The sequence below is a fragment of the Adelges cooleyi genome, unplaced genomic scaffold, assembly GCF_023614345.1.
Source record: "Adelges cooleyi isolate 19-005CV unplaced genomic scaffold, UGA_ACOO_1.1 ACOO_flye_CR_arks_rails_tigmint_CR_PRNA_30, whole genome shotgun sequence".
NCBI lineage: Eukaryota > Metazoa > Arthropoda > Insecta > Hemiptera > Adelgidae > Adelges > Adelges cooleyi.
The window spans coordinates 17760979-17774606 of record NW_026095971.1 but is presented as its reverse complement, the minus strand read 5'-3'; the positions used below and the strand labels follow the sequence as shown (position 1 = coordinate 17774606).

The following is a 13628-nucleotide window of genomic DNA, read 5'->3' as shown; positions in this document are numbered from 1 at the left end:
TGCAACCAAAAATATTGTAACTTTTGATTTCCAAAGTGTATATGTATATTGTGCAAATTTAAAATTAGCTTATAAATTTAATAATAATTTTGTTTGATATTCTATTTTGTTTTTAATATTTTCTTCGGTGGTCTTTAATGGATCATCGGTAAGTTCCGTTTCACAAATAATAAATTTAGTGTCCTTCTTGTATATTTCGCTTAACCATTTTAAAAATTTCGATAGTACAATATTAGTCTAAATAACAACAATTTATTTGTAACAAAAAAAAGTAGTTATCAAACAAATTTCACAATTTACATATATCGGATCGATAGGTGCGTTGTTACAACGCACCTGTTAATTCTTTGATCGAGTTTTTTTAAATCTTTTTCATTCTGTATTTCTTTCTCAGTCAACGCCAGCTTGGTCACTCTTCTCGACCGATTACGCATATTATGTATGATAATGGTTTATATTTTATGAGCCAATGTAAAATTTCAATTTTCAGTGTAGACATCGTTTCAGAATAATGCTTATTTTGATTCCTGTATTCGGGAAACACTCTTAATGGGGGGAAAATTCTGAGTCATTACAAATTAACATTGACCTTCCGGTGTTGTCATTTATAGTATTTGGTGGAATATCAGCATCAGCAATCGAAGTAACACTATCAACTATTTTATCTACAACCTTGAAAATAATGGAACCTTTTGAACAACCCACAAAGTTGACTCGACTTTTGTATTCTTCAGGTATATCCTTTGTGCTCCGGACAGAGAACCCAGCTGAATATTTTTTATTTTTTATAAACACGTCCCATATGTTTTTACTCTTTCCTGTAGTAAAATATTCTAAAGTTCGTTGAATAATTTAAAAAGTTATTTCTTTTAAAATTGAACTGTATGTACACATTTTTACACAATGCATCTGTTCACTATTACACATTAATCAAACCTTATTTTTCCCGGCTCTTTCTCCATTTAGGCATATTTCAAATTTTTTACTTTCTCAATTTTTAAATATCAAGTAAGTATTGTAATTAAAATGAAAAAAAAATTGTCGTTGATAACTTTAAAAGCTTGTTGTGAATAGGAAAAAAAATGCTACACGCTAATAGCGAGAGATATTTGTCTTATCTTTAATATCAGATAATTTACAAGTAGATCGGATTGCATACCCATGCGGTATAGTACTAAATATAAATTAAAAATTAATTATTTTTTAAATTTTAGCTCAATTTGCCTTCAGCAACGCAGATCACTGAAATCGATGAACGGAATTTGTTATTTAAAGTCTTATTAGAATCACATTGACATGTAAAATTGCAATGAAAAGTTCAAAACTTTATCTGATGTAATTAATTCACTGGCACATAACTCAACCCACACACACGATACGGCGCCGGCAAGATACAACACGGTCAGGTGAGGTCGGCTCTGTACTTATTTCATTGTTCGCACAGTGATAGTATAGTATAAAAAGAAAATAATAACAGTAAGAATATAAATATTATTATTATTGAAACCTTAAGATCAGGTCACGTCGGCAACACTGTTATCTTTTAGCGAAGCTAGGTAAGATAAGGTTGGCTACAATGTTATCTCTAATCTGTTAAAAGTTAAATTGAAATACGTTAGGTTTAGCGATCACGCTTATCAATTGAAGCCAAAATTAGTTCACTTTTCTGCCACCAGTAGGCGCTGCTGATGGTTCGAGTCCTCATGTATACCTTGATGACTGTAAGCTTTACAAATAGATTTTTTAGAGTTTTTTTTTTTTAGAACTACATATATTTACAGTTTAACATTGTTTTTTTTATCGCTCGCGGTGGCTGAGTGAAAATCTTCGTTAAAACCTTAATATAACCCGTCGTTGATTCTTTTTGGAGGGTTTGTTTATAATACAGGGTCCGGCAGGGAGGTATGGTGTTTTTGAAATGACCGTCACACATTTATTTTCAAACTAATTTTAAAATTTATTTTTTCATAAATTACTCAAACATTGCCATTTGCAAAAAATAAAAATTAAATAATCAACTGCGAAAATATATATCAGTTAGGTGGCGTCCATTTTTGTCGACGCATTCTTGTAGACGGGTGGCGAAATTATCCAAGCATGGCACATGGAATCCATTTAACCCTTTGAATCCTTTGAACCTAACCTACCAGTTTCAATAAAGGTGTTATAAATAAAAATGCCATGTGCTACAGACCTTGACTCCATTGTTACTAAAATGTCATAAGCATCGAGTAGATATCAACTATTTTGAAAACAGTTCAGACGCAAGCGCGCCTACAGTCGTTTCAAAAACACCACACCCTCTGCCTGACTCTGTCCATTTAGAAAGTTTGACTATAAGTTTTTGTGAAAATTGTATATTATATAATATGTAGCCTTAGGCTTAACTTTCACTTTTTATTTCAAATCTATCCATTATAAAACACTAAAATATAACACCTTTAAGTATAAATTAAAAATTCAATTATTGTGAGAGAACATTCGAAAAATCGATTTTATATTATATTTAAATAAAATGATAATTTGTGCAACATGCGTCGGATTACTTATAAAATAACATGATATTTTTTTTTAATAAAGGTTTTACAATAAAATAATCATTATAGGTTCAAATGAAAAAATAATAATATCATCATTGTTGCATTTACAATACATTAAAAAATGATTGAAGTACAAAATATTGAAAATGACCTTTGAATTTTTTGGGCTTAAAAAACAGCTATTCCACTTTCGTGTGTATTCTTAATTGGCTAATTTAGGTTATTATTATTTCACATGTTGTAAGTTTGAAAAAATTCTTTTTCTATAAATTCATCATCTGCTTTTTCTAGTTTAGAAAAACCTTCGGGTTCGGAATTTGTATCGTCATCTTCGACACCTTCATCTTGCAACTTCTTAGGATAATCTTTTGTCTTGTCGACGTGTTCTTCAATTATTCTAGCTTTTCCACTTGTAGCTTCATTGCCTGATCCTTGGCCCTCGTTTTCATGAATTGATTTTTCTTTATTTGTATTACCAGCTCTAAGATCTGGTTTGTTAGTACTTGCTTCTGCGTTTGCATCAAAAGACCAAACATCTATAAAAAAAAAATAAAGTACAGTTATTTTTAACAAACCATTTTATAATATGTCACTTATTTTGTTGATAATGCGACTTAAATTAAAAAGTGTTGCTTAATTTTAGGTAATACGATTTTTTTTTAACTAGTACTTTATTGCAGGCATCGGTGACCGGGGTAATTAAAATAAAAAACAAATTATAATATGAGTAGCTTATATATTTGCAAAGTAAACGATTTCCAAATTTATGATAATTTTTATAAAGCAGACCACATGGGTTTTTTATTAATACTTAAACCGTTTTACTTACCATCAGCGCAATACTCCAAAACGTTTAGTGGCTTTTCCTCAAACATTTTGTCATGGGGAACAGTTCTCTTTATGATATGATAGACATCTAAGTTATTTGACAAAGCGTTAAGGTAGATCTTGAGTTCATCTATTTGTTTTTCTGTTTGGTTAATCACAGCACCGCATTCTTCTTTGTTTTGTACAATTTTTGCATTTGCGTCGAAAACCAGTCCATTCAATTCCATAGGGTTTGAACAAAGATTCAATAGTTCTTTTATCCAGTGGGGATTCTTAGGAATGAAATTATTTTTTTTTTCAAGATTAACAATTTCTGTTGTTTTTTTCACTAAATATGTAAGATACTTGTCCACTTTAATCGAAAATATATTAAAATTTTTTATTTCGTTCAAAGCTACAATTAAAGTTGTTCCAATTTTTTCTATTCTGTCAAAGTTCAAATCTGATTTGCATTCAGTGTATACATACTCTATTGTGGTGAAGTATCTGCTAGCACACGAAAAAACTGGATGAATTGTGGCGGCCAGTACTTGTTGTTGAAACGATTTGACCAAATCAGCCTTGAAGTTAAATTCCGCGCAAATGTACAGATCCATAATATTGTATCCGTCTTTGTTGGCATACTGTTTGTTTATTTTGACCAACCTCATTAGGTTCAGACCATCGTCCTTTTTTATATTCGTCGCTGTGACCGTTGACAATTTCATTTTTTCCTTACCTATCCAAGACTGTGTTTCGTATCCCGACAACAACGAACTGAGTATCATGTTGGCCGGTTTGAAATCCGTGTAGTCTTTTTTTTTAAACGTGTCACTCAGTATCACATTGCTCGCAGCCGTTTTCAATTGGTCTATTTTACTCAATAGCTCTTGAGGGTCTTTTACGTTGTCAACGCATTTTTTACCAACAGTTAAAGATTTTACTGTCTCGAGGGATTCGGATGCTTTGCTCATGGTTATCCAGGTTTTTCGACAATTACCGTTAAGAAACTCCAAAAGATAGTGACGTACCATACCGTAATATTCCAAGTATTTTATTCTCATCGCAGCGTTAACGTCCATGAACACGTCCAGAATATCTGCTGCCGTGGTCGACGAATGTAGATAAAGATGTCCATAGGTGTTATTGATATACAAATTTGCCGTCATTAGGTCAACGTGGAAAATGTCGGGTTGTTCGCTTCGCAGCTTGTCCAGCATAGCCATTATGACATCACCGTGAGACTGTAAGTTATCGCCGTAAGCCATCAGATCTTTTGATGTGTACGTTTCTTTACCATTTTGAAGAAACATCAAAGAGAAATATTTTTCGTTTAACATAAACAAACCACGTATGTATTTTGAAAATATGCAATGGGTACGGACTTTTTCGAAAATATCGTCTTGAAAATTTCCAAACGACCCCGTAAACAATAATAACAATATCACAAACTTGCCAAGCATGGCTACTACAAATTGACACTCTTTCGAATTAAATTTGTTTTCAAAAAATTAATTACAACCAATTGGTTTGCCGGTCCAATCGAAATAAACCACTTTTAAAACTGGGTCCTATATTTTACCACTGACAGGCGCCTACCTGATAAAATAGTAAAACGACAAAAACAGCGTTTGTGCAAATATAACGCGGCAACAATATTGACACATCATATTTTCAAACTAGTAGTATGAATTGAAAAACCCTACAACAACTTTATTTTTGCAACTTGTTTTTCTCAGCTTAACAGCAGTTGTGTACATCCAAACGAAAAACATAAGGAGGTCAAAAATGTAAAAAACAACAATTTTTAGTAGATCATCGCTTACAAATGGTTATTATTGAAAAAATTGCTTTACGATTTACACATTACTTTATACAATATAAGATTTCATAGAATTATTAAGACATTACAACTATTTTTTTCATCTTCTTCTCATTCTTCAATCGTTTGGTGTACGTTTCTTTACCAAAATTGGCGAAACCCTTGTCTTAAAACCATCACCCGACACGATCTTCCACATCATCTTCGCATATGTCTCACTTCTAATTCTCTTTTCTATAAGCTTTTTCCATATCATCACACTTTGAATGGTCAAATTTATTTTAAGTATCACTTTCGCACTTGAAATACCCTAGGTATTTAATAATAATTATTATGATTGATCTATATTTCATAAACGATTCTATCGATAATGGTTTCACTCGCGGAAATAACTATATATGTAGTTGGGACAACTATACTCGTAATTATAATTGTCCCATAGATTATGGTTAATATAGGGACACAAAACATTTTTAGCTGTGAGTACTAAACTGAAATAGTTAATTATATATAGTTAAATCAATTATATATATATTTTGTGTAACTGACTAAATAATATGGTTGGATTGACTAAATATTTGAGTTGAATCTACCTAATATCAACTATATAATACGGTTGGATTGCAAAAAATAAATAAACTAATAGGTATAATACATAGGTACTATACAACTAATATGTACTAATAAATAAACTACTACATAGTTTAGTACTAATATGTCTTGAGCAGCGAACTCGCGGCTACCTACATGCCTAATATCCTAAGGCCTATCGCCTAAACCTACAGGACCCTGACTAGTTGCTACTGTTGTACGGGATTTGAGAATATAAGTGATATTGTAAAACATATTATTTTGTACAAATGTATGGACCGGTGGCGTTCGCTTCGCGCCACAGCCTTTTAAAGTGTCTACAACTTTACGCGTTATCATAATTTAAATTTATCAAAAATATAAACAATTCAATTAAACACTTGAAATTTCTTTATTTTTTTTATTAGATATACGAATAAAACATAATATATTGATAAACTATAACTCCAGACCCTGCGTAAAAGAATAAACTAAGTATACATAAAGTAAACAACTTATAATCTTTGTAGCTATCTTGTAGTAGAATAATATTTGTTTAATAAAAAAATATATTTAAAAAAATAATTTTTATTAGTTTGTGGTTTAACCAGAAACCTAGAATATGTTTTAAAGTATTTGTAGTTTAGGTTGAATCAACTGGCAATTTCTTGTCTTGGAACAACTTATTGAAAAAGTTAAAACAGCCTTTCTTCGTGCGAGGTCTGTCTGGGTTTTCAAAGTCCACTTCATATATGCCGAATTTATCTCTGAAAAATATAAAACATTAGATCATGTTAGAGTTAACATGCCCACATTTTTTAAACATTGGCTTATAAGTTATTAAAAATTGCTCTTAATGTTTTACAATATAACATATAGGTTACAGAACAGTTAGTAATTTTATAAAAAGGATTGTTACAATAACATTTTTATTTTTTATTTTAAATAACATTTACAATCTGTACATACAAAATATACAATAAGAAAATATGCTAACAATGTAATAAATGACTTGTAGACTATGAGTAGGGAAGCTGTCCAGTGATAGGACCCTATGACAGGTTTTGGCTAGAAATTAAACGGTAGCATTACAATTTAGGAGGTCTCGACACTAACGTCTTTTAAGACGACGAGGGGGGTTGTCCGGGATAGTAGCTGTGTGCTGGCTTGCTATTAATGGATTCGAGTGGAGGAGTAATCTTAAGTGGAATTTTTTATAATGAGTCTTAACTAAATTTTCAACTGATTCGATGTGTAAGTCATTGTGAAGGGTGAGGTTGGAAACATACCATGGAGCGGACGTGATTGTACGGAGGGAAATCGATTGGAAAGCTTCTATTCTTTTTAGTTGGGATGGTTTGGCACAACCCCATATTTGAGCTCCGTATGACCAAATTGGTCTTAACATTGACTTATAAATAAGAATTTTGTTATGAAGCGGGAGTTTGGATTTCAGTATAGGACGTAGTAAGTGCGAACGAGTATTTAGAGACTTCCTTTTTGATTTTAGGTGGGGGCCCCAGGTTAGTCTTTTATCTAAAATAATACCTAGATATTTCACTTGGGACAATGAGGGGATAGGAACTTCTTGGAGGGTGAGAATAGGCGTTTTTTTTTGTTGAGTGTAAAAGAAACATGTACAGATTTTTCTGCATTCATTTTAATTTTCCAGTTTGAGGACCATTTTCCAATTTGATCGAGGTGTTGTTGAAGAACATTAAATGCTTCAGTGGGGTCTCTATTAGAGGATAGAATAGCTGTGTCATCGGCGTAGGTGGCTAGAATAGTGTTTTGGGTGTGAGGGATGTCTGAAGTGAAAATTTTGTAGAGGCTAGGAGAAAGATCACTTCCCTGAGGAACTCCTGCTAATATAGGAAAGAGGGAGGAAAAGGCTTTACCATGACGAACTTTAAATGTACGATTTTCAAGGTATGATCGAATTAGTAAATAAAGAGGAGCAGGGAGGAATAATTTGATTTTATACAACAATCCGGTGTGCCAAACTCTGTCAAAGGCTTGTGCTACATCCAGGAAGACACCCGGACAATACTTTTTGTTCTTAAAAGAAGAACAATAACATTTAAATGTAAAATAGAAATGTGGTATATTTACCGTTTGACTAAACTTACTTGTATCCCATGATCCATTCATAGGAATCCATGAACGACCAGACGCAATACCCGAAAACATTAATGCCATCCTTAATTGCTTTACTCAACTCCACTAAAATGCCCTAAAAAATAATTTAATGCACTGAGTGATTATCGTTATTGTTAATTATAAACTATATTATAAAAAAGTTGTTTAGACTACTTAAGAGATGTGCTTTATATGATATTAGTTACATTTAATTATAAAAATGTATCATTATTTATAATATTTTTACATTTAAAAAAAAATATAATCATTTTAATGTATCACACATTTGTTGTAGCAATTCAAAAGTTTTCATCTAATACCCTAACACTAATATTAATTTTTTCTGGAGAATTAAAAGAATTGAGCAAGTAATCACAACATTACTTAGTGGTATGTATATATATTAGTAACATAGTGGTAGGCTTACACGATGATATTCTATTTTGCTTTTGGTTTTTACTTCGGCGGTTATTAATGGATTATCGATATCCTTAAGACCGTTTTCACAAATAATAAATTTAGTATCCTTCTTGCACTTTTTGCTTAACCATGTTAAAATATTGTAGAATCCATTATAGTCCTAAATAAAACAAAATTAGTTTTTAACAAAAAAATGTAATTATCAAGCCAATTTCAAAAATTACATCTATCGGAATACTAGGGTCCGCGTAGTCTCCTACTATCTCAATTCTTTGATCAATTTTTTTTAAATCTGTTTCGTCCTTTATTTTGTCCTCAGACATCATGGTCACTCTCAACGCCCTATAGTAGTTAAACGCCATGAAGTCGTAAGCACCTTTAAAAACAAACGTAATACAATTATTTAATGTAATAACGCTTTAGAGCTTGGTGGTTGCAAACAAATATCTTAACTTCGGATCTAAGTTTGAAAAACAAATCGTTCAATATAAACTATACGATAATAATATATATGGATAAATATTATATCTATTTTTCGGAGCTGAGGAGGTATTGTTACCCAATTGATACTTTATTGGGTCATAAATTAAAATAAGTTCACCCCTTCTCCTTCAAAATTGAAAACAACCAATAAATGTACATATTTTTCAACTTAAAATTACGGTACTTTTTATAAAATGTTTAAAAAAATATAGGCCAAAATACATATAGGGTGTTCTATAACTTTTTCAAAAAAGTCTAGCTAGTTTCAACGTTAGACATTTTTTCTCCATTTCGCTTATATAGTTATGGTTGTAAGATTTAAAGACTGCTAATTATTAGACCTTCGATAGATCTAGAATGAGATTATAACATGTATTTCTGAAAATTCTGTTGTCAAACTATTTTTTTATTATGGAAAAACCAAAAAAAAAAAAAGGAAAATTAAGCTTGATCGCAGTCAATTCTTGGTAACTAGGGATGAATGAATTAACTGTCAATAGTTATTTGATAATATTTTCATTATATTATTAATTATGATAAATGGGTGTTACTACTTAGGCACAATGCTTTTATATCGATTTTTGTAACTTAACCCACAGATTCGTATCGAAGCGTTTATTTAAATGTTAGATCTGTGACCTCCCCAGCCACAATATGCCCCGATCCCACGGTTCTGGATTTTTATCTTTTAAAGTTTAATCATAAATATTTAAAACGATCGCTCAATACCTATGAGTAATTTTTTTTCTTCGTCGGTGAACGGAACAAGTCGCCAAGTACTAAATTTTTTCCGTTCATTTGTGTCTTTAATAGATTCCAGGACGATTTTTGGAAATTCACCAGTTACCAATGGTTCAATGAACATACCGACCTAAATAAAATTCACAAGTATTTAACAAATGTTAAGTAGGTACGTACTAAAGATTATGTACATATGTTATATTATATGAGTATATATATATATATTCATACATCAATAGCAATAGTTAATACGTACATAATGTTGTAATACCAACTCTGAGGCTTTTTTATCATTTTCATTATTTCCATCATTAGGGAACGCCCATGTCGTATCTGGACATATGCTAACTCCCCCTAAACATAAATACAATAGTATATTATTACTACATATGATTTTTTTTAATAAAATGTTTTTACATATTTATAAAATAATTTCTCTAACAATTACATTTTAGGACATTTACAACGAAGTGATATCCTAACTTCAATTTTAATAATATTGTATTTTACGTTTTTCAGAAATCAAATATCATATACACAATCAATGGTTTTAGAAGTAATAATATAAGTATGTAATTAGTAGTTACCATTTTGTGTGGGCTTAAAATCCTTTTCGTATATTCTGTACGCAACGGCGTGAGCAAGTAACATATTATGAATAGACAAATAATCTCCAATACCACTGTATGTTGCACCCAAATCGTGGTCAAATGGAGCAAGACCATAAATCCCCCCATAGCCTTCGGATACCAACCTTGGCTCGTTAATCGTTGTCCACAGTTTCACCTATAATAAAAAAATGGTGTACAGACCATAATAAAAAAAATAAGAATGATTATAAATACATTTTAACTCACTTTATCTCCAAATGTTTTAAATAAAAAACGGGCGTAGCTTGAAAAACATCCTATCATAAAATTGTTTGTCCAACCGCCCGCCTCTTGTAGTACTTGAGGAAGATCACAGTGATACATGGTCACCTGTGCAATTTATTAATTATAAAGCTAATCATGTAAGACAGTTAATAGGTCCTATATATATATATTCTCTATTGTGTTACTAGACTCTAATAAACCAAAGTGGAATATTTTAATATCAAAATATTCAGCGTAAAATTGATGATTCAATGTAGAAAAAAAAATACTCAAATCAAGCCATTTAAACTAAAAAAATCCGTCATACTAATGGTTGTATGTTGTTAGCGAGTAATTTATCGATGAAATCTTGGTAATGTTGTATTGCTTCTCCATTTGGTTCATGATCGTATCCAGTTGGCAAAATTCTCGACCAACTTAACGAGAACCGATATACTTGAACCTATAAAATAATAAATAAATTATAGTGTAGAACTAAAGTAATTAGCTATGTTATTATTAATATTATTATATTCGAAGCCTGACAGAATGTTTTAACCCTTTGTGTTCCACACGGACATCCAGCAAGTTTCCTGAACACAATATCTTATAGCCCACCGGTTCCGTTTGAACAAGGCCGGTATCAAATCAAATTGAAAACTCGAAAAAAAAGTTTTTTTAATTTGAAGATTTAAAATTTGGTAGCCAAACGGTTTCACTCACGCCAAGTTCTTTGAGAAGTGCAACGTCCACGTCCGTTTTATGATAAGAGTCACATGCAATATCAGCATCGGCAACCGAAGTAAGTTTATCAACTATTTTATCCACAACCTTGAAAATGATGGAACCTTTTGAATAACCCACTAACTTGACTCGATTTATGTATTCTTTAGGTATATCCTTTGCGCTCCGGACAGAGAATACATCTGAATATTTTTGTTTTTTTATAAACACGTCCCATATATTTTTACTCTTTCCTGTAATAAAATATTCAAAAGTACGTTTAGTTATTAAAAACGTATTTCTTTTAATATTAAATTGCATGTACACATTTTTACACAATTAAACTATTCACTTTTACACATAAATGAAATCTTCTTTCTCCCGACACTTTATCCGTTTAAAGTGAAGCATCATTACATTTATTTACTTTAGTAAGTATGGTAATTAAAATGAAAAAAAATGTAATGTTGATAACTTTAAAAAATTGTTGTGAACATAAAAAAAATGCTACACTCTAATAGTGAGAGATATTTGTCTTATCCTTAATATAAGATAGGACTTCATACCTATGCGATAAAATCAAATTAATTTGAAAAAGTCTGTGCGATAAATAATATACACGCTTAATATTCAATTTTCTAACTACAACTATAATACAATCGATTTTTAACTTATCAGATATAGCTGGTCCAGAAGTTACAAAAAATGTATTAAACAAATAAAAAATTAGATATTTATGTTTTGTGTCAATTTCAGCTTAATTTTTCTTTAGCATAGCAGATCTCTGAAACTGATGAACAGATTTTTTTTTTAGGTTCTTATTAAAATCACTTTGACATATAAAAGTGCAATGAAGAGTTTCAGAACTTTATTTGATAACTGGAAAATCAACACAGTCTTCAAGACGACCCCGATTTGAAGTGTTTAATACACAATAGAAATATAATTAAAAAAATTAAAATATTAAGAAAACATTAATGTAACTTTTTTTAGAAAAGACTACTTTCTATTTATTTTAAGAATTTTCTTTCATAATGTCAAAATAAAAAAATGTTTTAAATAGTTTTGATTTAAATTCTAGACACAAATTTTACACGAAAACAGCAGTGGGATTATTGTGACTATTTTTTTCTATCTTATTATTCTATAAATTTAAAAAAATAATTTCCCAATAAAGTTTGTCTTACCGCCCTCATTTACTGCGCCTTCAATTTGGTAAGCACTGGACGAAGTGCCGAATAAAAAATCTTTCGGAAAATCGACAGCTAAATATGTAAAACAATCAAAAATTATTTCATTAGGAAATTTTTAATTATTTTTTAAACGTTTATTCATTTATAAAATTTAATAATAATTTTACGTTACCTGTAGTCATTTTTTTCTTAATTGCGTTTTGCTTTTAAAATAAAACAAATAACATACACTTTATGCCTAGTTCACTCTTGACTGAATGATTTGTTGATGCAAAATACTTTGTATTTATACCATTTGCAATGAACCTATTTTGATTTTAGTTTTATTTTTTTTTTTTGGATTTTCTACTCATGCAACAGGTCAAAGGCTAGTTGTATAGTACTGATTATGTTTTTTATCAATAAAATTATTGTTATTTATTTAAATAAATAAAAGAGTTTGTTGATTTATAGGAATGCGACAACCTAAAATCTACAGATATAATACGAAGGTCCATGATAATTTTTTAAAAGGTTCTTTATAATATAATAAGCTTATTCCGCTAAAATTGATAGTAATTTTTTTTTTTTCAAGTAAAGATTTAGACTATAGGCCATTTTTAATACATAATTGTTATATTTTACGAAGAATAAAAAAAAGTTGTGTTCTTAACAGACAAATGTGATTATGTTTTTACGGCTTATTTTTATTATTATTATTATTAAAATCATGATGTAGGTAATTAATGAAAATAATTTTTTATCAGTTGTACCGGTAGTCTGCCAATTGATAAAAATGAGTTTCATTTTATTCATCTAACTTAGCCAAGACAAAACGTTTAATGAAAAAAATGAATATAACTAAAAAACCATTAACTATTTTTAAACAGTTGGACAACAAATAATTTTTAATATTTTGCCATTTAGAGACAACACTTTTTAGAGACAATATCTCATCTATAGACTTATAACAGGATAAAATCGTACCAGTGGTAAAAAAGTTTCCGTAAATCCAAACCGCTGTCAAATCATTGTCAGATAACTTTTTCAAAAAAAATTCAAAATTAAAACAAGTGGTTGATGAAAAAAGTACTTTTTTAGCTCCATGACGAAACTGAAATAATAACTAGATTATAAACACAATATGAGACAACAAAAAACTTGTTAATATTTTTACCGTGGAATATGATATGGGTATCAAAAATAGGTACTAATTATTACTCAGAAATTTGTGTTCTATTTGTAAATATTTTTGTTGATTAATTTACAATGGGGTGCAATTTTTTTTTAATATGACTATTTCAATTAAAATTAAACGAACTTGTGCGATATAAGTACATTTTTTAAAGTAATTCAT

General features: G+C 30.1%; 2 protein-coding genes across 2 annotated transcripts; both read right to left on the bottom strand.

The window, feature by feature from the left end:
* Positions 1 to 2531: 2531 nt before the first annotated feature.
* LOC126838494 (uncharacterized) lies at positions 2532 to 4893 on the bottom strand. The gene is made up of 2 exons (XM_050572985.1): positions 3370 to 4893; positions 2532 to 3076 (listed from the first exon to the last, which is right to left on the bottom strand). The coding sequence occupies exons 1-2, from the start codon at positions 4808 to 4810 to the stop codon at positions 2772 to 2774; spliced, it is 1746 nt and encodes a 581-aa protein (XP_050428942.1). The 5' UTR covers positions 4811 to 4893; the 3' UTR covers positions 2532 to 2771.
* A 1454-nt stretch (positions 4894 to 6347) lies between these two features.
* On the bottom strand, positions 6348 to 12540 carry LOC126837850 (myrosinase 1-like). The gene is made up of 13 exons (XM_050571796.1): positions 12465 to 12540; positions 12287 to 12364; positions 11452 to 11486; positions 11100 to 11333; positions 10705 to 10839; positions 10380 to 10502; positions 10110 to 10308; positions 9779 to 9876; positions 9511 to 9652; positions 8523 to 8674; positions 8306 to 8458; positions 7869 to 7972; positions 6348 to 6506 (listed from the first exon to the last, which is right to left on the bottom strand). The coding sequence occupies exons 1-13, from the start codon at positions 12472 to 12474 to the stop codon at positions 6383 to 6385; spliced, it is 1587 nt and encodes a 528-aa protein (XP_050427753.1). The 5' UTR covers positions 12475 to 12540; the 3' UTR covers positions 6348 to 6382.
* Between the last annotated feature and the right edge of the window lie 1088 nt (positions 12541 to 13628).